At 36.9% G+C, this 23,235-nt stretch overlaps 1 protein-coding gene across 1 annotated transcript in view; it reads left to right on the top strand.

Moving 5' to 3' along the window:
• Positions 1 to 23,235, top strand: part of LOC121319686 (plakophilin-2-like) — a 44,960-nt gene that overhangs the window by 6,051 nt on the left and 15,674 nt on the right. Inside the window, exons 2-9 of the mRNA XM_041257367.1 lie at positions 10,662 to 10,753; positions 12,624 to 13,345; positions 13,712 to 13,850; positions 15,438 to 15,645; positions 18,994 to 19,171; positions 21,436 to 21,553; positions 22,535 to 22,696; positions 22,843 to 23,019. Coding sequence (XP_041113301.1) covers positions 10,662 to 10,753; positions 12,624 to 13,345; positions 13,712 to 13,850; positions 15,438 to 15,645; positions 18,994 to 19,171; positions 21,436 to 21,553; positions 22,535 to 22,696; positions 22,843 to 23,019 — 1,796 coding nt within the window. The remainder of the gene's footprint in view (positions 1 to 10,661; positions 10,754 to 12,623; positions 13,346 to 13,711; positions 13,851 to 15,437; positions 15,646 to 18,993; positions 19,172 to 21,435; positions 21,554 to 22,534; positions 22,697 to 22,842; positions 23,020 to 23,235) is intronic.

Raw genomic sequence — 23,235 nt, 5'->3', positions numbered from 1 at the left:
ATGTTACGTTAACACAGTTACATACCGCTTTGTGGCTTTCCATATACTTCATGGAAAAATTGAAAAATGTGACATTTCGAAATCTAATCTCAAATACTAATTGTACTATTATGGCTTCTTGTAGACTTGTGATATCATGTTGCAATTTCTTTGATTTAAATGATGTGATATCATGTCAGAATTTTTTTATTTAAATTATGTTAAATGAAATATCTAAATTATGTTAATACAGTGTTTTTATTTGTTTTACTATTAATCCTAAAATTCTAGGTGATGCAAAACTTTTGGCCATAGCTGTACAGGTTCGTCTTTCTGTGCAAACTTTTGCCTGAACAGACATATAAGAACATAAGAAAGTTTACAAACGAGAGGAGGCCATTCGGCCCATCTTGCTCGTTTGGTTGTTAGTAGCTTATTGATCCCAAAATCTCATCAAGCAGCTTCTTGAAGGATCCCAGGGTGTCAGCTTCAACAACATTACTGGGGAGTTGATTCCAGACCCTCACAATTCTCTGTGTAAAAAAGTGCCTCCTATTTTTTGTACTAAATGCCCCTTTGTCTAATCTCCATTTGTGACCCCTGGTCCTTGTTTCTTTTTTCAGGCTGAAAAAGTCCCTTGGGTCGACACTGTCAATACCTTTTAGAATTTTGAATGCTTGAATTAGGTCGCCATGTAGTCTTCTTTGTTCAAGACTGAACAGATTCAATTATTTTAGCCCGTCTGCATATGACATGCCTTTTAAGCCCGGAATAATTCTGGTCGCTCTTCTTTGCACTCTTTCTAGAGCAGCAATATCTTTTTTATAGCGAGGTGACCAGAACTGCACACGAATATTCAAGATGAGGTCTTACTAGTGCATTGTACAGTTTTAACATTACTTCCCTTGATTTAAATTCAACACTTTTCACAATGTATCCGAGCATCTTGTTAGCCTTTTTTATAGCTTCCCCACATTGTCTAGATGAAGACATTTCTGAGTCAACAAAAACTCCTAGGTCTTTTTCATAGATTCCTTCTCCAATTTCAGTATCTCCCATATGATATTTATAATGTACATTTTTATTTCCTGCGTGCAGTACCTTACACTTTTCTCTATTAAATGTCATTTGCCATGTGTCTGCCCAGTTCTGAATCTTGTCTAGATCATTTTGAATGACCTTTGCTGCTGCAACAGTGTTTGCCACTCCTCCTACTTTTGTGTTGTCTGCAAATTTAACAAGTTTGCTTACTATACCAGAATCTAAATCATTAATGTAGATTAAGAATAGCAGAGGACCTAATATTGGTTTTTCCTCTAATAAGTACTTTCTGTTTTCTACATGTTAACCACTCCCTAATCCATGTACATGTGTTTCCTTGAATCCCAACTGCGTTCAGTTTGAGAATTAATCTTTTGTGCGGGACTTTGTCAAAAGCTTTCTGGAAATCTAAATAAACCATGTCATATGCTTTGCAATTATCCATTATCGATGTTGCATCCTCAAAAAAATCAAGCAAGTTAGTTAGACACGATCTCCCTTTCCTAAAACCATGTTGACTGTCTCCCAGGACCCTGTTACCATATAGGTAATTTTCCATTTTGGATCTTATTATAGTTTCCATAAGTTTGCATATAATAGAAGTCAGGCTTACTGGTCTGTAGTTACCTGGTTCAGTTTTGTTTCCCTTTTTGTGGATCGTTATTACGTTTGCAATTTTCCAGTTTGTCGGTAGACTGCTGCATGATCTTGGTTAGCGGTTTGTAAATTACTTCTTTCATTTCTTTGAGTACTACTGGGAGGATCTCATCCGGCCCAGGGGATTTGTTTATTTTAAGAGCTCCTAGTCCCTTTAACACTTCTGCCTCAGTTATGCTAAAGTTATTTAAAACTGGATAGGAACTGGATGACATGTGGGGCATGTTGTCAGTATCTTCCTTTGTAAAAACTTGTGAAAAGTAATCATTTAATATATTTGCTATTTTTTTCTTCATCTATGATTTTGCCATTTGTATCTCTTAAACATTTAATCTCCTCTTTGAATGTTCTCTTGCTGTTGTAATATTGGAAAAAACATTTTGGAATTGGTTTTAGCTCCCTTAGCAATGTTCATTTCTATTTCTCTCTTGGCCTTTCTAACTTCCTTTTTGACTTGCGTTTGCAGTTCCGTGTACTCTTTCTGCGTACTTTCTTTTTGGTCCTTTTTTAATGCTCTGTAAAGTGCCTTTTTTCGCTGAATATTTTTTTTAATTGATCTATTAAACCATTTTGGCAATTTAGTTTTACATTTAGATTTGTCTACTTTAGGGATGTAATTGTTTTGCGCCTCTAGTACTACATTTTTGAAGAACAACCATCCTTCTTCTGTGGGTGTTTTCTCTATTTTACTCCAATCTATTTCTGTTAGTCTCTGTTTCATACCTTCATAGTTTGCTTTTCTAAAATTGTAAACCTTAGCATTAGTCATTACTTTTGGGGTTTTAAAAAACACTTCAAATGAGACCATGTTGTGGTCTGAGTTTGCCAGTGGTTCTCTGACCTCTGTTTTAGTTATTCTATCTTCGTTATTTGAAAAGACTAAATCAAGGCATGCCTCCCCTCTAGTCGGTGCCTTGACAAATTGTGTTAGGAAGCAGTCATTTGTCATTTCCACCATTTCTATTTCATCCTTCGTGCTACCCACCGGGTTTTCCCATTTTATTTGGGGGAAGTTGAAATCCCCCATTAGTATGGCTTCTCCTTTGCTACACGCATTTCTAATGTCATTGTATAACAGATTATTGTGCTCACCGTCTGAATCTGGCGGTCTATAGCATGCTCCTATTGTTATGCCCTTTGAATTTTTGTCCGTTATTCTGACCCATATTGATTCGGTTTTATTTTCTTTGTCCAGGTTTAACACCTGGGCTTCAAGACTGTTTCTTATGTATAGCGCTACCCCTCCTCCTCTTCTGTCCTGCCTGTCTTTCCTATACAGTGTATACCCACAAATATTATATTCGTCCCCATCCCTCTCAGACAACCACGTTTCAGTAACACCTGTCACATCATAGTTACTTGTTAGTGCAGTAGCTTCAAGTTCTAGAATTTTGTTTCTGATACTTCTAGCATTTAGATAAATACATTTAATGGTTGTCTTACCTGAGTTGTTGTTCTTGTTTTGATGCGGTCTCCCTTCTGTTTTTTTTGTTGATTTCTCCCCCCTTCCTTTCTAGTTTAAATGCTTCTGAACTTGCTCGAGGATCTTTTATCCAAGTAGACTGGTTCCCTTGTTATTAAAGTGCAGTCCGTCCCGTCTATACAGATAGTCCTCGTTGTAGAATGTGGTCCAATGATCAAGATAGGTGAAGCCTTCCCGTGTGCACCACGTCTTCAGCCATGCGTTTTGATTAATTATTCCCAGCTGTCCATATGATCCTTTGCAAGATGCCGGTAGTATACCAGAAAATACCACAGTTTTGGTTTTCTCTTTTAATTTCCTTCCTAGCTCTCTGAATTTGTTTTGCAGGGATTTTGGTCTGTCTCTTCCAATGTTGTTTGGACCGATGTGGACGACTACTACCGGGTCGTCTCCTGTTCGTTCTGAACTGGTACAATACTGCAAAAAACTGATGTCTAGGGCTCAAAAGTAACATCAAAAAAAAGGGAAGGAAACCCCTCAACTCTTGTATGAAAAAATGATTTATTGGTTAAGCACGTTAAAAATCTTACGCGCTTTGGCCCAGCACTGCCTTCACCAATGCACAAGCAGTCAAAACACAGTCAAACCTGTTTCCATTTCCACAACGAGCAAACAAGCAATCAGCCAGTCCAAAGATAAACTGTTAAAGATAGATTAGCCAGTCAGTCATTACAGAACATTCAGTTGTATTAGAGAGAGTAACATGGTTATCACAAAAAAAAAAAAAACCCTGCAGGCTAAAGTCTTCATTTAAACCTTTTGGTTTTAAGCTTTGACCATTGTGAATCCAAAAAAGTTTGCGAAGTTGCCCATTCCAATTAATACCACCCCGTGACAGAAATACAGTGAACCTTGGTTGTAAATTTCCCTCCTGACCTGTGAGGGTACTAAGCGAGGGCAGAGGTTTTTATTTATTTATTTTTTTTAGGCGGGCTGGCTTGACAGTTCTTTCCCCAGTCGGGAAGTCGGTTAGACTGAAAAAAGGCTAGACTCTGTTGCAAGAACATATTTACCTGGAAAGGAAAGAATGTAGCAGCCACAGATTGTGAAGGCAGCTGCATTTGTTTACCAAGGGGTCATGTGTGACAGCATATCAGGGTGACGGAGAATCGTAGTCTGTTCTTTCGCATTTAGTTTCTAGTGAGTAAAATACACTGTAAAAAGTGTATTGTTGCCAGAAATCGTGAGTGTTGTGTTTTTGTTTGTTTGTAATTCTCGTCTTGTCTTGTACGTTACCTGAAAGTTAACACAGCCAGTGGCCAGCGCGAAACTGGACAACACTGTACCTTATGTCACAAATAAAACTGTATTTGCACCGCTAGCATTAATTCACGCACTAACGGACTTGTATGTGTTTTGTGTGGGTGTATAATAAAAACAGGATTATTATTTGTGGGGCAATACAGGGATTATAAAGTAAGTAATACACACCACTGTATTAATTATTTCCATTATATTATTTACTGTTTGTTTTGTTGTCAGGCACTGGACTTAAAAAAAAATAAAAAAAAAAAAATAAATAATAATAAAACAAACCTTTTTCACCTGGATTACGATTGTCTGTCTGTTTTAATCACCTGTACCTGCACACTTTCAAACACTTTGCCACACACTCCCTCTCCCTCTGGGTCAAATTTAATGTTTAGGGGTCCCCATATATCTAGAAGTGGAGATATGACATGCCCTGCTGTAAAAAAAATAAATAAATAAATAAAATAATAATAATAATAATAATTCAGACACAGTCTGTGCTCCTCTGATCTTCTTTGTTTTGCTTTTTTAAGCTATGTTCAGTGTCACCAATGTAGAATTTCCCACACAGGCAGATTATCATATACATTACATTAGTTGTACACAATTAATTAAACCTTATATATATTTTTTTTTTTTACCATTTATAGGGCGATTTAAAACTAATGATTTAAAAACAGTTTCCACATGTATAATTAACTGTTGGTGACACTCCAGATAAGGTAGCTGCAGTTAATTGAGGTAAACTGGTGTTCTCTCTAATTAAGTAATTTCTACTACACTCACCTAGATATAGTCCCTAAACTGAAGATTATGTTCAGTAGAAGACCAATAATGAATTAAGTGTCTTTGTATTACACATACAAAATTTCACAGAATCCCCAGTAAATGCATCTCATTTATGTATTGTGTAGCTTTTTCAAATTGATTTCAACACCGTAATCCAGGTACACTCACTCTTCTGCAACCAGAGACATAAGTGTGGGAAAACCTGGCATTTTTGAGTCCTCTGCTCCTTGGACACATGGTGGCTCTTTCCAGTGCAGCCACACCCTTCCTTTGTTACTTTAATTATAGAAGCATTCTGTAGTTTAAGAATTGTGTGTATAATGGATTGCACTGTGAGTGAAACATAAAATACATACAATATCTAAAACTATTATCATGTTGACAAACTATTATGTACAAGTTTTGGCAATTACACAATATAAATTGTATTAAGCAATTCGTAAATTGTTGTAATTAACCCACAAAAGATATTAATAAGACCATTGTGACCTGATAACTAACGTGCAGGCACAAACTTGAAATTCAATTCCAATTGAAAATGTACAAAGCTATGGCTATTTGTTTCTTCCTAGTGAATTGTCTAGCAGCCAGGTTTGCAAATGGCTAGTTTGGTAGTGTTTCAGACAGTTGCTAAACATGTGGGAATAGTTATAGACATGGTGATTTTCAAGACAGGATCTGTGTCAGTTGAGTTTAGCTTCAGGGCACAGTGTTCTGTTTAGAAGACACGTTGTTTATCATGGAAGCGGCTGAGTGCATGTCTGTTGACCTATACAGGCCATGCTTTTCATTGTATTCATTGGCCTTGTTTTAGTTGAGATTTCAGAGGTAGAACTTTGCATAACTCAAAGTTATGAAGTTGGATTTTTGCCAGTCATTTCATCCTTTAATTTGATGTCAGTTTTAAAACACAAAGTAGAGTAACTACAGAAATACAACCTTAGCATAATGGCTTAAATCTTAGTGTTTTTTGGGGGGTTTTTTGCCCTCTGAAAACTGAATTGAGTGGAACAGCACTCATGGGAATTTCAGGGCTTGCTATAATTCTTTTAATTTGCACTGTACTTGTACCCACCTTTTTAAATGTAGTTAAGCAGAGAACATTTAAAACCTTCCAGTGAACATCACATCTCAAGGAAAGAGGATAAATTCTTGCAAATGTGGTACAAAATTGAAAAATATGTATAGATAGGATATAGATCCAGATATGAAATACATCTGGGATATAGTATACACACAAAACTCTTTATGAGAATAGAATAAACTGTCAAGTATGTAGTTATTTTAAATTAACAAGGTTCAAACAATGCTATAATAAACTGCAGGTGCTTTTATATTGTTTTAAACAGGACTGGGGTGCTCTTTCATAAAAAATCCCCAAAATAATCTTTGTGCTTCATGCGTGTGTTGTGTTTTTTTTTGTGTTTAATCTATGTATTTGTTGTTGTTAAAAATGAATATTGGTTTAGCAACCTGAGTACCTGATTTAGCAGCCTGCCGTATTGTGTAGCTTAATCTTTCTTAGATTGTGATAGTGGTCTGCCTTTTTGAGGGGTAGTTTTTGTTTAAGCTCGGTGGTTCAACTTATGGAATGTCTGTGAACCTTGGTAAACTTAATATCGACGATTACAGCAGTGTTTTCAGAATTGTTTTATGACTATTTCATTTTTTCAGTCTCTTGTGCCTGCTAAAATCATTTCCTTGTGCGGAGATATCAAATGTCCTTGTCTGGCGCTTCCCAAAATAAAAGCACTGCTTAGCCAACACATTATTTTGAATGTTTGGCGTTGGAAAGCCCACTGCAAATTCCTCTTTCAGCAGTTTTAAATGTTTGTTTGTCAACTTGGCTTTACCATTAGGGACAATGTGACACTGTCAAGACAACATTTAGCCTAGTTAACCTGTTTATTTGTAAACAACTGCTCTGACCAATCTGCACAAATGCATAGCAATTACAGTATGCAGTCGTATGAATTTAGCAAACCATATAATAATTTAACAAGAAGTACTTCCCTAAAGTTAAAAAAAAAAAACCTCTGCGCCTAACCCTAACCCAACAGTTAATGATTTGTTGTTGACATTTGAGTGTCTGTTTCAGAGTCTGGTTGTCAGTAATTTGGAAGGTAAGTCAGCATAGATTCTGGATTGGTCTTCAAAGCAATAAAATAGATATTCTAGTTCTGCTGCACTGGCAACTAAAGGTAAAAATGCTTTATCAGTACTGATGTTCTCTCCCCGATTTAAAAATGTATGTTATCTTTTGTTATAATGTGTTTTTTTGTTTATAAAATACAACCTTTTGTTTTCTTCCAGTTGATATTTTGTATACAGTAAGTTCCAAAAATAGAGAGATCAGTAAATCTTATCTTGTTTATGCATGTGTGGCTTGCTGTTCATCACCCTCAACTTTAATATTTAATTTGCTGTTCAGCACAAGTGCTTTCATGTGTGTTTTATTTAATTTAATTTAATTTTACTCTTTACATTATAGAGTGTCCCATACAGTAAGTCAGACATCATATGTATAATTGTTAACATTGGTGGGGTTTCCATGTAAAACTAAGTTTCTCCTTTTTCTCATGATATTTTGGTAGTACCTTTTCAGGTCATTTTGGTTTCCATGTAGTTTTTCAAATGCAAACAACCTAATTTATATTAAAATACAGGCGGGTATATTGAAATGTTCCAATTTGGCTTTGCATGACTACTGATATCGTGCAACTATCTTCAACTGAGTTTCTACAAAGTTTTTCGTTTGGTTTGAATCACTGCAAGTGCAGCCTGCCCCATTTGGCACCAAAAAAAAAAAAAAAAATACAATAAAAAAGCAAGGGAAAGAAAACAGAAACCCAGACATAGCATTACACAAATACAAATAGAAAAAAAATGTATTAAAAAATACCAACATTCTGAAACTGCTGTGTACTATCCACGTATTATTTGCTAAAACAAGTTTCTGACAGAATGTAGCTTCAGCAATTCTGATCCATATGGCTGGCTACAAATGGAGCGAAGCTTAATTATATAAAAATTTTCCAGTCAAAATGTTTCGTACACTATTTTCAAACTACAGCAGGCTACCCTGCTCGCCCACATTTCTCCCTACATAATATTCTAATAATAATAATAATAATACCTGAATCCAATTTCCACAGGAACAGAGCAAGGCTTTTACCCATAGAATGTTTGTTGTTTATTTATTGAGTGTGTGTGTCATATATATATTTTGTATGTGTGGTGTATAATATATATTATATATATATATAATATATATATATATATTATATATATATATAATTACACACACACACACACACACACACACAGCTCTGGAAAAAATTAAGAGACCACTGCAAATTTTTCTTAAATCAGCATCTCTACATGTATGGCAGCCATTCCATTCCAGTGTCTGTTGAATTCCAACACAGGCACACCTCATTCTACTGAATGAGGTACTGATTAGGGGATCACCTGAACCAAATCTTATTTAACGAGGAAAAGTATAAAAACCACTCCTGTGGTCATCACTATCCTCTTGCAATAGGACCAGCTGGATGGCAAAACAGTGCTAGTAGTACCTCAAAAGTAATTGGAATCAAAAAATAACTATTGACCATGCCCAAAGAGTTGAAAAGGAAAGTTTTGAGTGAGGAAAAGAAGGGTTCAATTCTGGCTTTACTGGCAGAGGGATACAGTGAGCGTCGGGTTGCTTCCATCCTTAAAATTTCAAAGATGGCAGTTCATAAGAACAAGGTCAAGCAGCACACATTGGGGACAACAAAGCTACAGACCGGCAGAGGGCGAAAACGACTCTCCACTGACCGGGATGACCGCCAACTCATTCGAATGTCACTCAGCAACCGTAGGATGACATCAAGTGACCTACAGAAAGAATGGCAAACGGCAGCTGGGGTGAAGTGCACGGCGAGGACGGTTCGAAACAAGCTCCTAGAGGCAGGGCTGAAGTCGTGCAAAGCTAGAAAAAAGCCCTTCATCAATGAGAAGCAAAGAAGAGCCAGGCTGAGGTTTGCAAAAGACCATAAGGATTGGACCGTAGAGGACTGGAGTAAGGTCATCTTCTCTGATGAGTCCAATTTTCAGCTTTGCCCAACACCTGGTCGTCTAATGGTTAGATGGAGACCTGGAGAGGCCTACAAGCCACAGTGTCTTGCACCCACTGTGAAATGTGGTGGAGGATCGGTGATGATCTGGGGGTGCTTCAGCAAGGCTGGAATCGGGCAGATTTGTCTTTGTGAAGGACGCATGAATCAAGCCAAGTACAAGGTTGTCCTGGAAGAAAACTTGCTTCCTTCTGCTCTGACAATGTTCCCCAACTCTGAGGATTGGTTTTTCCAGCAGGACAATGCTCCATGCCACACAGCCAGGTCAATCAAGGTGTGGATGGAGGACCACCAGATCAAGACCCTGTCATGGCCAGCCCAATCTCCAGACCTGAACCCCATTGAAAACCTCTGGAATGTGATCAAGAGGAAGATGGATGGTCACAAGCCATCAAACAAAGCCAAGCTACTTGAATTTTTGCGCCAGGAGTGGCATAAAGTCACCCAACATCAATGTGAAAGACTGGTATATATAATGTGTGTGTGTGTGTGTGTGTGTTGTGTGTATATATATAATGTGTGTGTGTGTGTGTGTATGTATATATATATATGTGTGTGTGTATATAATATATATAGATATATATATATATATAATATATATATATATATATATATATATATATATATATATATATATATATATATATATATATATAGTGTATATTATATATAAAAAATACATGGATGAAGGCTATATTTGCACCCTAAACCATTCGTAAAAAGAAAAAAAAAGGCATAATACCACAGTAGTGGCATCAAAAAGTGATATTCCTCTAGAGAAATATACTTTAACTTTGACCCATTCAACTCCTTGAGACCACCACGTTCAGTTCAATCACAAAATGTCTTGTTTTCAATCCCTTGACAACACCCGCAGTACAGAAATGTTCATTAATGATCAACAAAATGAGAATATGTTAACATAATACTCTTTTTCCACAAAAAAATATTATATATATATATATATCTATATATATATATATATATAATATATATATATATATATATATATATATATATATATATATGTATATATATATATTATATAGGGTAATATATATATATATATATATATATATATATATATATATATATATATATATTATATATCTGTGTGTGTGTGTGTGTGTATGTATGATATTATCAATATTTTATTGTTATATTATTAGATCAATATTATACATAAATATAATATATATTTAATATATGTACAAAATTAAGTTCGTCAAGCAGTTCTGACGAAAAATAGTTTTTCTTTTGGTTTGTTTTCATGTACATAATATATTAAATATGTATGTGATAATATGTGTGTGTGTTTTTTTTTTTTTTTTTTTTTTCAGGTAGTTTGCACCTGTCCAACAGCATCCCAGAGCAAGTTCAGAGATATGACTCTATGAGCACAGCACATCAGGAACCCTACAGTGCAAGCAAGGTGAGGGAAGAAGTTGCATGCAGTTTCAAAAAAACAAATGGCACTAAGTAATTAACCACTTTGATAATCCAATGGATTTTTAACTTGTGTAATATGAAGGCTATGGTACTTTTACATTTCTTTTTGATATCAAAGTATAGCCGGTTACTCTCTTATAAATAATGCATTTATTATGCAGCCCATATGGTCTACTAATGTTAATAGCCTAGCTTGTAAGGTTTAAAATAGGCTTTTTCTAACCCCCCTCTTCAGAATGGCATTACAGTCATTTCGAATATGTTAGAATAGAACGTGAACACTCAGAATCCACTTTCTGCCTCCTTCAGAGTTTTATCTGGGCATGTACTGTAAAAATGTTGCACATCATCACAGATGTTTTCCATAATAGCAGGCATGCAATGGTGTGACCGATTTGGCTAAAAAACAAATATTTATTCATGTATGTATGTATGTATGTATGTATGTATGTATTTATTTATTTATTTATTTATTTTGGGGGGGCAGGCAATTTAAAAAAAAAAAAAAAAAAAAAATCCCCTGTCAATGTATAATGAAACGTGCTTTGTCTTGCAATACAATATTTTAATGAGTTATGAAATGGGGTAGAGGGGACATTTCTGAACAGACTGTTTATCAAAAGAGTGAATTTATTATGTTTATAGGTGCTAGAACCTAGATTAAATCTTGCATTATAACTGTGTAATGCATTTACAAAGTGATCTTATGTCTCATGGTTAGAGAGGGGTGAATAGAATGTTTGATTTGAATGTTGGTGTAGAACAACTGCTAGGCTGCCTGTGGGCGATAGATAGATCAAGAGTTGTGTACTCAGTGACTTATTTTTAAACATTAATCATTACCGTGTTTGAGAACAGTTTTAGTAATTAAGGTGCAGACTTCTACCACTGTCTGAGAGTAATATGCTGTTTTTTATCTAACCCAATTTGTCTAGTTTGTTTATCATCCGATACTTTATGAACTTTGCCAAGCGAGTTGCTTAATATTATAAAATGTTAATGTTTCCACAATTACTACTACAAACAAATGTAATAGTAAATAAATAAATTAAATAAATAAATAAATAAACACAATAAAGTGACTTTGAATGAGCCCTCAGTATGGTTGGCTAAAAATAAATTCTAGCTCCACATTCATATTAAAGGACAACGAGAACTGGGGTACTTTAGACAAAGGCCATGTCTGCACTACATAACTGGTCTTGAGAACCTTACTCAAAAATTAATTAATCCAGCTCAAAGCGCTCAAACTAAAGAACTGTTTCATGTTTAGCCAGGCTTGATGCATACATACTATTAAAATAGTTTGGTTACAGTTCCTAGCAGCCCAATGAACTGTGGTACTTAATACAATAGTATCCCACCATGCACTGTGTTTGCAACCTTGCAAGTATGGAGCCCATGCCCACGTCCACATTTCTGACAAACTGCACTACCTGATGCGATCTAATTTAGAACCGCGCTCGAGATCACCCTGTCCTTTGGTGCAAAGCATTTTGCATCTTTTAAATTACCAACACAGGCATTGTATTTGACAAAGTAGGTGCCACATGTTTCGCTCAGTTGTTACATTGATTTGATTCAATTTCCCTGGGCTCTTTTTTAATCTTTAAGAAAGGATGTTGCAAGCTGTGAAATAATGAATGTGTCTGGTAGGGTAGCCAAGGTTGCCATAGCAGTCAGATGCAGTAACTATCAAACTTAATTATATAAGCAGCTTTATATAAATTGCTTTTGGAAGCAAAGTATAACACTGTCAAATACAACTGTGCATACAGTTGAGCTTAGATTCTATAGCTTTCATCCCTATCCTATTGTAATCCTTTTTTTTCTTAAATATATTTTATTTTCAGTTTTATAATACTTTGAGCTATGAGAATGAGTATGGCACCCTGGGGAAGTCTTTCTCTGGAACGTATGTGAGGAATGACAGTATGAAGCGCCCATCAATGCGGGTCGAGATTTCACCAGTGTCGAGCCCAGAGATGCCTCGATCCCGAGCCCAAACAAGCTACAATTATGAAATGTTTCACAAGGGACTGCACACCCTGCCTGCGGTCCAAACTCCCATTATCCAGGGATTAAGCACAAAATCTACTAGTATGCCTACTAGATACACCCGTTCGGAAATCTTAAATTTCAATAGGTATAACACATCTGGACGGGGCCGTTGTTACAGCAACAGACGTCAGCAAGTCTGGAACCAAGGCCGAGCAGATGATGCTGTCTTTTTGGATAACCTCTGCTCCAGCCCAAACACCATACAATTCCAGCGGCTTGGAACAAGCCGAAGCTTGATCAACGTCCTGGATGCAAGAAAGTCAGCAGCAGCCATGGGGCAGACTCAAGTTCGGACTCCAGTCCAGACGCAGAACCGCAATTTAAGCATGGGTAGAGTTCAGAGGGAAGAAATGTTTCAAAGGAATGCGGCACGTGCCTCCCAGCCTCCTTTGTGCAGCATGCAAATAGATGGCAACGTCAGGCAGTCAAAGGGGGGTACGACTGTAGCTGTATTGTCAAATGCAGGAGCTATTGAACGTCAGACACAAGCAAGTTTTTCTGGAGCACAAATTGAGTAGGTTTACGTTTTGTTTGTATTTTTTTGGTTTGTTTGCCTTTGTTATTATTATTTGTAATGCACACAAAGTATTAATCTAGTTAAATCATTACTAGATAATCACTAAGGATGTTTGCTTGGGGACAGGTTAATGGGTACGCTCTGGTGTATCTGATGCATTTAGACTTTAGACATTCATTAAATTATACAGTAAAACAATTCTACAATACAAAAAAAAAAAAAATATTAGTTAAATTCCAGATTCTATGTTGCACTGACCTGCAACAACACTCCCATCCCTGCCTTATAGTGATGTATTGCACAGAACTCCACACAAAGGCATGACAGCTATGGTTTAATTTTTTAGTGCACTTTCTCTTACAGAGCAGCTAGGGGGGAGACAATTGAGATGACTCTAGACAAGGCTATTTCCTACCTGACTACCAGCAACTCCGAATGGCAGGTCACTGCTGCAGCCTTCATTCAACATCAGTGCTTTGTAAACGTAGACTCAAAGAGAATGGTAAGCCAAACAATTGTATTGTTTCTCTCTCTTTCCTGTAGCTAATGCCCTTTCACTTTAAATTGCTTTGAATATGTTTCACTTTAAACTGTTCTATTTTGATGAAATGAACTCTAACTGTACAAGAAAATATCAAATAACTGCGGTGAACAATCATTTGAACTTGTGGTGGGAAAATTACATCCCATGCAATTTATGTACTAACCTCTGAGCTGTTTGTTCATGTGTTTAGCCTGTGTGAGTTAAAAAGGGATTATATCAATATAATAATGAGTTTGAAGCTTATATCTTTTTAAGTTTAAGAATTGTTCAATATAAGTCTAGACATTTCTCTTCCCTTTTTAACCTTCACCTGCATCCTGTTATTGCTAAGTAAAGGGGGTATAAGGTAGACCGGAAATGTCCATATATAGTCATGCTCTGAAGTAACTGCAAGAAGCCTACGTGACAAAACAGAGATTGTCATGGTGCCAGGAGGAACAAAACTTCTTGCTAAAGAAATAAGTTAAATATAAGTAGTTATGATATTTGTTATCTGATGTGTTGTTATTGTATAATTTGATAGGCCACTTTAATGTTGCTACTCTATGACTGTTTAGGGTTTCCATGTTCAGGTTTATAAGACTTAGTTATAATATAATAATAATGTATTATTGGTAGCTGTTTGTGAACACACTTCCTCTTTCTTTCTGAAGGACAGGTGGCCCTTATAAGGAATGAAAAGTTACTGACTACTAGCTAGAAAGAGGAAGTTCTATTTCTTTAGCAACCGCAAGCTGCTTCCGTGGCACTTCACAGAAATGTCACGACTTACTTTTTTTTTTAGGGGGCTTGCAATTTAAATAAGTTGTTATGATTGGTCTCATCTTAATCTCCCAAGTTGGGCTTATCTATTTCTAACTTCAAGTTTCTGTCCCATAGACTGAAAGAGCACAGCACTAATCCTCAAGGGCCTTTCCATTCCAAATGAACTGCTAAAGACCTGGTTTAGATAGTAAGTTTATTTGGTTCAATTAAATAATTTAGGGACTGTGATGGATATATATTAATGCACAGCACAGGGTAAGTGTTCAAATTAGCTATTAGAGGAAAGATAACCAACCTCCTTAAAAAACATTTAACCCCAAACTTGTTTACCTTCAGTGTTTGCCTTCTGGATCACGTTCCATTTTTAACCTTCCAGATTGAATTACAAGTTTTAAAAAAATATTGGTAAGATATTAGGTATAGTTGCATTAACCTAATACAGTGCTCCCCCTTTATAAGACGGTCCTTCATATGCAGAACAGGTTATAAGGCGGTACGGTCATGGCTCCCATTTGCCCCATAATGCCATTACACAAACGCTAGTAGTCTTGTTATAAGGTGGAACACAAATGGCACGTTCTCTTAACTATGACTCCTGACCTATAGCGTTGCAAAGGGCGAGCACACTCTAGTACAATTGTAAGTTTAGAAACCTCCACTCTGAGTAAGAGGGCCGCCTTGCAGATGTAACCTAGGAGCCTGGCTATTTTGTTGTACAGTGTGTGTAGTCACTGGTTTCTACTCAGCCTCCTGTTCATATCGGTACCTTTCTTTTTCTAGGTGTACTTCATGCATGGGATTCCCAAACTGATCAAGGCTCTGGAGAGTGACAGTGTCGAGCTTCAGCGTGCAGCCAGCGGAGCTCTTCGCAACATTGTCTTCGAGGACAGCGACAACAAGATGGAGGTGAAGGAGCAGAATGGCATTCCTGTTGTGCTGAGACTCCTCAAAAAAACCCGGGACGTGGAGACCAAAAAACAGCTCACTGGTAAGTGATGCAATCTGTCTGATTTAATATGATTCTAACAACATACAGACGTGAGAATCGAGGGTTTCCTTTGATTGCAGAAAAAAACATTGCCGTTTTCTGATTTATTAAAAATACTTGAGAGAAATGGGTTTATTTAAAGCAGATATATGTTTAATCTAGTGTTGTATTTAGTTCTCTCCTACACTGAAGAAGGCACTAGCAGAAATATTTTTTAAGTTATTCTCACATGGATTGTATGTGTGAGTCGAAGCTGCTGTGTACTGGATTGTTTAAATGCATCCCTGGTGACATGGTAAGACTAGATAAGCAGTTTTTCAAATCGAGAAAGCATTTACTGGTAGTAATGCATGTATTTTCCTAAACTTAAATTCCTTCCTGCTTAGGTGCCTCTGTCTGAGGTCAGATGTCATGTCAAGCCATGAACTTTGACTTGTGCAGTTTTCATTAATGATATGTGTGTGTTTTTCTCACTTTTCAGGGGGGGTGAATACTTCTGCAAACCACCATGTGTGTGTGTGTGTGTGTGTGTGTGTGTGTGTGTGTGTGTGTGTGTGTATATACATGCAAGCATGCATGTTTGCAGAAGTATTCACCCCCCTGCAAAGTTTTCACATTTTGTTGGCAGCTGAGTGTACTCCACGACGCTTTCAAATTAGACTTTTCATGTAGAATCTACACAAACAAAAAAATGCATATAGAATAGAACTAAGTAAGATTTACAGAGGAAAAATAAATTAGTCTCAGTTGCATCAGCTCGGGTGCAAATTATTTGTTTGAAAGGTCACAAAACTAGTGGTTTGTAGATAATTTCCCTCAGGAATATAAAGACTTTCAAGCAGCAGCTCACATAGTGATCCAACAAAGCAACCATGAAGACCAAGGAGCTTTTGAAACAAGTGAGGGATAAAGTGGTAGAGAGGCACAGAGCAGGAGAAGAGTACAAGGAAATTTCAAATACGCTGATTATCCCTCTCAGCACAGTGAAGTCCATCATTAAGAAGTGGAAGATGCATCATACCACCCAGACACTACCCATCTCAAACTGAGCAGCTGGGCAAGCAGGAAACTAATTCGAACTAAAGCCAGCAATGACCTTGAGAGATCTGTAAAGTTCTGTGTTTGAGATGGGAGTCAGTGTTCACACATCAACAATACACGTGCCCCTACACAAAGCTGGCCTGTATGGACGAGGGGCAATAAAGAAGCCATTACTCAAAGCCTCATCTTAAAGCATGTGTGGAGTTTTCGAAAAAGCATGTAGATGATACTACAGACATGTGGGAAAAAGGTTTTGTGGTAAGACGAGACAAAAATTTAATTTTTCAGTCTAAATTCCAAGTGCTAAGTCTGGCACAAGCCCAACACTGCACGTCACCCGGTCAACACCATCTCAACTGTCAAGCATGGTGGTGGCAGAATCATGTTATGGGGATGCTTCTCTTCAGCAGGGACGGGAAGCTTGTCAGGATAGATGGGAGAATGGATGGTGCAAAGTACAGACGAATCCTTGAGGAAAACCTGTTTGAGTCAATCAAGACTCTGAAACTGGGGAGGAAATTCACATTTCAGCAGGACAATGACCCAAAGCACAAAGCTAAAGCCACACTGGAGTGGTTGAACAAGAAGAGGATTCATGTTATTGATTGGCCCAGTCAAAGTCCTGACTTGAATCCAATCGAAAATTTATGGCAATCCCCAACAAATCAGAATTGGAGCAATTGTTCCGTCAAGAATGGGCAAAAATTTCACCATCCTAATGTGCAAAGCTAGTAGAGACCTATCCAAAAAGACTCATAGCAGTAATTGCTGCAAAAGGTGCTTCTACCAAGGACTGACTTAAGGGGCTGAATACTTCTGCAACCAGTAAATTTCATTTTGTACATTTTCTTTGCAAGTTTTGCTGACATATAACCTCCTCCTCATATAACAGTGTGTCCAAATAATTAGGAATAATATTTAGGGGTGCAGGAATTGGTGTAATACCAGGAAAAGTGTAATACAAAAATGTGTCCCTGTCTCTTGTATTTCAACCTCTAATTCACCAACTTCTCACTGTTTAACTGTCAACAGCTCAGTAATACACGTAAGACTGCTGACAATTTATACACACAAAGGATTTGAAGATACAGGGCTTTGCCTCAAAATAATTTATTTCCTTGGATCCCTTTGGGGCCATTAAAAGACAGATTTGTTTCCAGGAGTAACCAGGGGGTCTGCAACTTTTCCCATTGACACAGGAATGTAGCGGTAGGAGTGAACTGTTCTTCACAGGAATGATAACACTGCACTATTGAACTGAGTAATCCTCTATTTAAAGATAGTTGATAATGAAATTTATCCGAAATGTCCTACACCACACATAGCAGCTTCAGCAAAAAGCCCCCGACTCCCCCCTTTCACCTCCTTGCCTCATGCATTATCAAGGTTACCAGATTGTGAGCAAAACAACTTTATTCAGTTGGTATTCTACTAGATTTATTTGGAAACGTGTTTATTTCCATTGTTGTGTTACTGTAGGTATTTCCCAGATGGTCTGGAATGTAAAATAGGAGTTTATCGTTGAAGTATGTGACTAACACATATCTCTGGCTGTTATTACTGTATCATTAAAAAGCATGATGTGCATCCATGTTATGTAAAAATAAAAATGGTATATGGACAAACAGACCCTCTTGTATTGCCATTTTATTGCGGTGAATAACCTGTGCCAAAAATGTCCTTACCAAGCTTAATTACAATTGGATAAGCAATTCTCGTGGTATACTAAAAGTGTAACAAATGGACAGAAAAACAGCTTCCTCCATATATCCCCAGTTGTCATACTCTCAGAAACTCGTACTTGCCGTTTGCCCAGTGGCAGGTTTGCACCATTGCATACTAACCATGTTTTTGGTCTTTTTTCAATGCTATTAGTACTAGCCTGTTGTGAACCTCAATTTTCTTCAACCAAAAATAACCCTTTTTTAATTGGCCTTACAGCTCTAAAATAGTTTTTAATTAAAAAAAAAAAAAAAAGTTACTTGCGAAGTTAAAGCATATAACGCTTAAGTACTACTGTATATGTTGTCCATCACAAGCAGTTCTACTGTAGTTTGGATACTTATCAGTAACTGTTCGGTCACTTGTTCTGCCACTTTTTTGTAGCCAGATTTTATCCTAAAACATGTGTAATTCATAAGGTGTTGAAAAAAAAAATAATGGCAATGACCTAAAACTTTTTTTACAAAAGCATCCTTCATAAATAAATCGGTAAAACTAAGAGATATTTTAGTAAGCCCATGGGTTTGAGGTATTTGGACATTTTAAGTGTGTGTCACTCATCTGGCTTGTTTGGATTTTTCTCAGGTTTGCTCTGGAACCTGTCCTCTATTGACAGTCTAAAAGATATACTCATCAGGGAGGCTCTCCATCCGGTCACAGACACTGTCGTTGTTCCCTGCTCTGGTTGGTCAGATGGAGACTATCCAAAGGCAGATCTGCTATCGGATCCAGATCTCTTCTACAACGCTACCGGCTGTCTGCGGTAAGTTCCTGTAGTTCCAGTAGCAACATTTCAGTGGCAGTTGGTAGAATCACTCAATTAGTCACATTCCACTAAAGAACAACTCAAATATTAAATGGTGTATTGTGTTAAAATGCAGTGATCAGTATACAACTTTTAATTAACACTCCCAACAAGTTGTAATCGTGTAATACTGTATGTGAAAATGAAATTGTTAGAATATGACTAGTCCAAAACAAGAAGAAAAATATAAAATTGTGTGCTTTTTATGTAGCGTAGTGCTTATTTCCTAAAGTGACTCTTTAAATTCTGAATTATGGGGGTATTAATTAAACCCATCAATGCATAATTGTGACAAAGTGGCTGAGTGGGAGCAGGTGCAGGGGTGATACAGTGCGTGAAAAAAGCAGACCGATAATTGTAATCTGGTTTGGAAATGTTTAATTTTGGAGATTTCAGGTCTGGCGACCAAACAATTCCCTGGCAATACACAGCAATGTGTACAGGACGGGGTGTTTAACAAGAGCAGACGGTCCCAAATAATAAACAATATCCGCCCCACAAAAATACAATCACGGTTCCAGTCCTGGGTGCGTGCAGTAGTTCTTGCGGTGGGTGATATAAGTTTATATTTGTGACAATTAGTGCAAGTCAATTACAAACAAACAAAACCCACCACTCACAATTTACTTTCTGCGTTTACTTTTACTGTCCTTCTCGGTTCTACTCACATTAAACCAAACCAAAGCGAAGGAACAGATTACGATTCTCTATCCCCTTTTATGCTGTCACACATGATCCCATGGTAAACGAGTGCAACTGCCTCTCCAGTCTGCGGCTGCCATGTCGTTTCCATTCCGGGTCAACGCGTTATTGCAACTGAGTCTTTCCCCCTTCCAGGCTGGCGGAATTCCCTTGAACCCTGGGAAAGAACCGTCAGAACAGCCCGTCCAAGCAACTCTCTTCTCGCTGCTTAGTGTCCTCACAGGTCGGGAGGGAGATTTACAACCAAGAATCATAGTATTTCTGTCACAATAATACATATGCATTTAAGTCACCGCTTGAAAGCATTATCGATGCAAGAAACAGGAATGTACTTGTCAAATTTAAAAAACTCCCAAGCTTGAATAATTGGTAGAAACAGGGAAATAATGGAGATCTTTACTTCTTGGCACAATGGTTATGATTTAAAAAAGACAAATCGTGATAAGTGATGTAAATTATAGCTCACTGAACTTTATACAGCTTTTATTCAGCTTATTGTAACAAGTTCAGTTCTGCAAAAACTTAAGAGGCTGTAGCTCTTTTTTAGATGCCTGAGGCTCTCTATTAGGCTGAATAATGTGTTTGCTTGGGGTGAAATCACACATCTTACTACTTGTAAAAAGCACTTCTCAGCTTTAATGTTCTTAATTTCACTGATTGGTAATACATATCCTGACAAAGTTTTTTATACCATAAAAATATTTTTTACTGTAGTTATGTAGCTGTTTTTGTATATACAGGAAACAGACTCGGATAACATCTCAAAAGGGCATTGCTGTAAAATACTGGCGAGTCATTGCATAGCACCAGCAACATATACACTTATATCATATATTCCAAATATAATACTATATTACTGTCTAAAAACAATGTAGTTTGATGTGTAATGTAGTTTGATGTGTAATGCATTCAACATTTTCTGAGATTTAAGAGTCTCTTAACCATATTTTATGTTCTCAAATTTACCTTTGGCCCTTTCTCTAAAAGAAAGGTGGCTCTGTTTGATCTTTTCTGAACTGTTTGTCTATAGGACAACTTGTCAGAAAGCCCAATTATCACACAAAGCTTTATCTGCAGGTGTGGTTGCTAAACATGCGAAATGGAATAAATGTCACAAATGTTTAATGAACAGGTTTTATTTTAGCCCCCAGTCAGTTCTTGGAACCAAGATTACGAGTCATACATTTATTTATGTATTTGTTTATTCATCTATGCATTTATTTTAAGTTATAGACTTTTTCCTGATGTGTAACTATTTAAAAATAGGTTTTATTTTAGCGAAACTGGATAGGTAATTAATTTCTCCTTGAATTAACAAGTGTTTTGCACAGTTGTGGTTTAAGATTTTGCCTTGATCTTATTCCTCACTCCTAGAGATTTAATCAATTCTGTTACCTTTAAGTGCCTAAAATGGCATGGTCACTTTTTTATATTCTATTTTGCATATGATAAATCTTAAATGGTTGTGCTGAAATTGTATTTTACTATCTGGTGAAACTTAAAATTTTTTTCACCTCCAGAAACTTGAGTTCAGCTGGCTTAGAGGGACGAAAAGCTATGAGGGAATGTGAATTGTTGATTGACTCACTTGTGCATTATGTTCGGGGTACCATTGCTGACTATAAAGCAGATGATAAGGTAACATATTTCAGTTTCATTTAAAAGCATTTTTGGCTAGAGTATTGTTTAATTTACATCAGTGAAGCAAAGTTATTTGAAATGTAGTACATGGTTTCATTATTAATTAAGTTTTATTTTACAATATATAGACCAGCTTCAATGGGATAGTTGAGAATAAACAGCTATTTGTTTATTTTGCCCTTAATGATGTGAAACCAAATGCATCGCAGATAGATTTGCAATTTTTTATATAGTTGCAACATCATTACAAGGATTAAAATACATGTTTATTCTACACACTATACATTTTTTTTAAACCTTAACCCTTTGCAGTCCATTTATTCAGCGCTTGCCAATTGCACTGTTTAAAAAAAAAATTTCAGAGTAAAACAGGTTTAAAAGGATTTGAATTGCAAAAGGACACTCAGTATTGTATCTACAGCCAAGCCCAATCCCTTGTTCGCTGTATTTTTCACATAGCTCTTTATAGATGTGCATACTGGTAAATTCTCTCCTGATCACTTGTTTTATCACCAAACTCCTCAATAATGTGATCAAAGTGATTATTGTATTACTATAACATCTCAAAAAGCTCTGCAAATGTCTGTGATATTCTTTGAGCCCTGGATGCAGAAGCAGCTACCTCCTTTGTTTTATGTCTGTTTTATTTCTGTAGTGCATGGAGCTATGAGATACGCCCTTTTTTTCGGTTTCATTTGGCTCCTATCGGTCTCACATGGCCATTGAAAGATTTTCTCTGCTTTTTCCGGAGAAAAAATGACTAGAGACCTGTGCTTTATGTCTTTTTTGATGGGATCGACATTGGACTGGAAAGGGAAAATTGTAATGTCGGACCCGGTCCGACATTGGACCGCAAAGAGTTAAGGTTCAAGACATACACCTGTGCATGTACAACCAAGAACTCTTGATAGGAATGCAAAAACAAATTAATAAACAGCAGCTTTCTGTTTCATTGTCGTCATAATATTCTTTTTTCAGGCTACAGAGAACTGTGTGTGTATCCTTCACAATGTTTCCTACCAGCTGGAATCTGAGCTGCCTGGAAGATACTTCAAGGATCTTGCTGGCACAAGGCGGGACGCCTCCCCACAAGGCAAAACACCAGGCTGTTTTACCACTCAAAGCAGGAATATCAAACAGGTTGGTTAATACAGGACTTTTCTAAATTACACTCAAACCTGCTTATCAAGTGACGTTAAATGAGCCATCTAAAATAATATCAAATTACAGATTAGCAACCTAAAACTTTGATTTTGAACAATGATTTTTATTTGTTTTGTATTTAGAAAGATGACCACAGGGTCTCTTTTCCAGAAGAAAAGAGTAACCCGCACAGTGTGGAGTGGCTGTGGAGCCCAATCACTGTGAGAATGTACCTCTCTCTAATAGCTAAGAGCACCAGAAGTTACACCCAGGAGGCATCAATGGGAGCTCTCCAGAACCTCACTGCTGGAAATGGGGTGGTAAGTAAATTAGTTCCAAGCATACACTCAAACTTTAAAGGTTGCTTCTGAAATGTTGCCTAGCGTAATACATTTTCCATAGCTGCAGTATAAAAGCTATATTTGTTTATACTGTCAGTTTTTGGAAGCCAGTCTAAACTCACTCAGTAGCGAGAGTCCTCAGTGTGTTGAAAGATGGGAGGTCATATTAAAGACTTTGGATTACCTCAATCTGAA

The sequence above is a fragment of the Polyodon spathula genome, chromosome 8, assembly GCF_017654505.1.
Source record: "Polyodon spathula isolate WHYD16114869_AA chromosome 8, ASM1765450v1, whole genome shotgun sequence".
NCBI lineage: Eukaryota > Metazoa > Chordata > Actinopteri > Acipenseriformes > Polyodontidae > Polyodon > Polyodon spathula.
The sequence above is the reverse complement of the archived record's forward strand: the minus strand, read 5'-3'. Positions and strand labels throughout refer to the sequence as shown.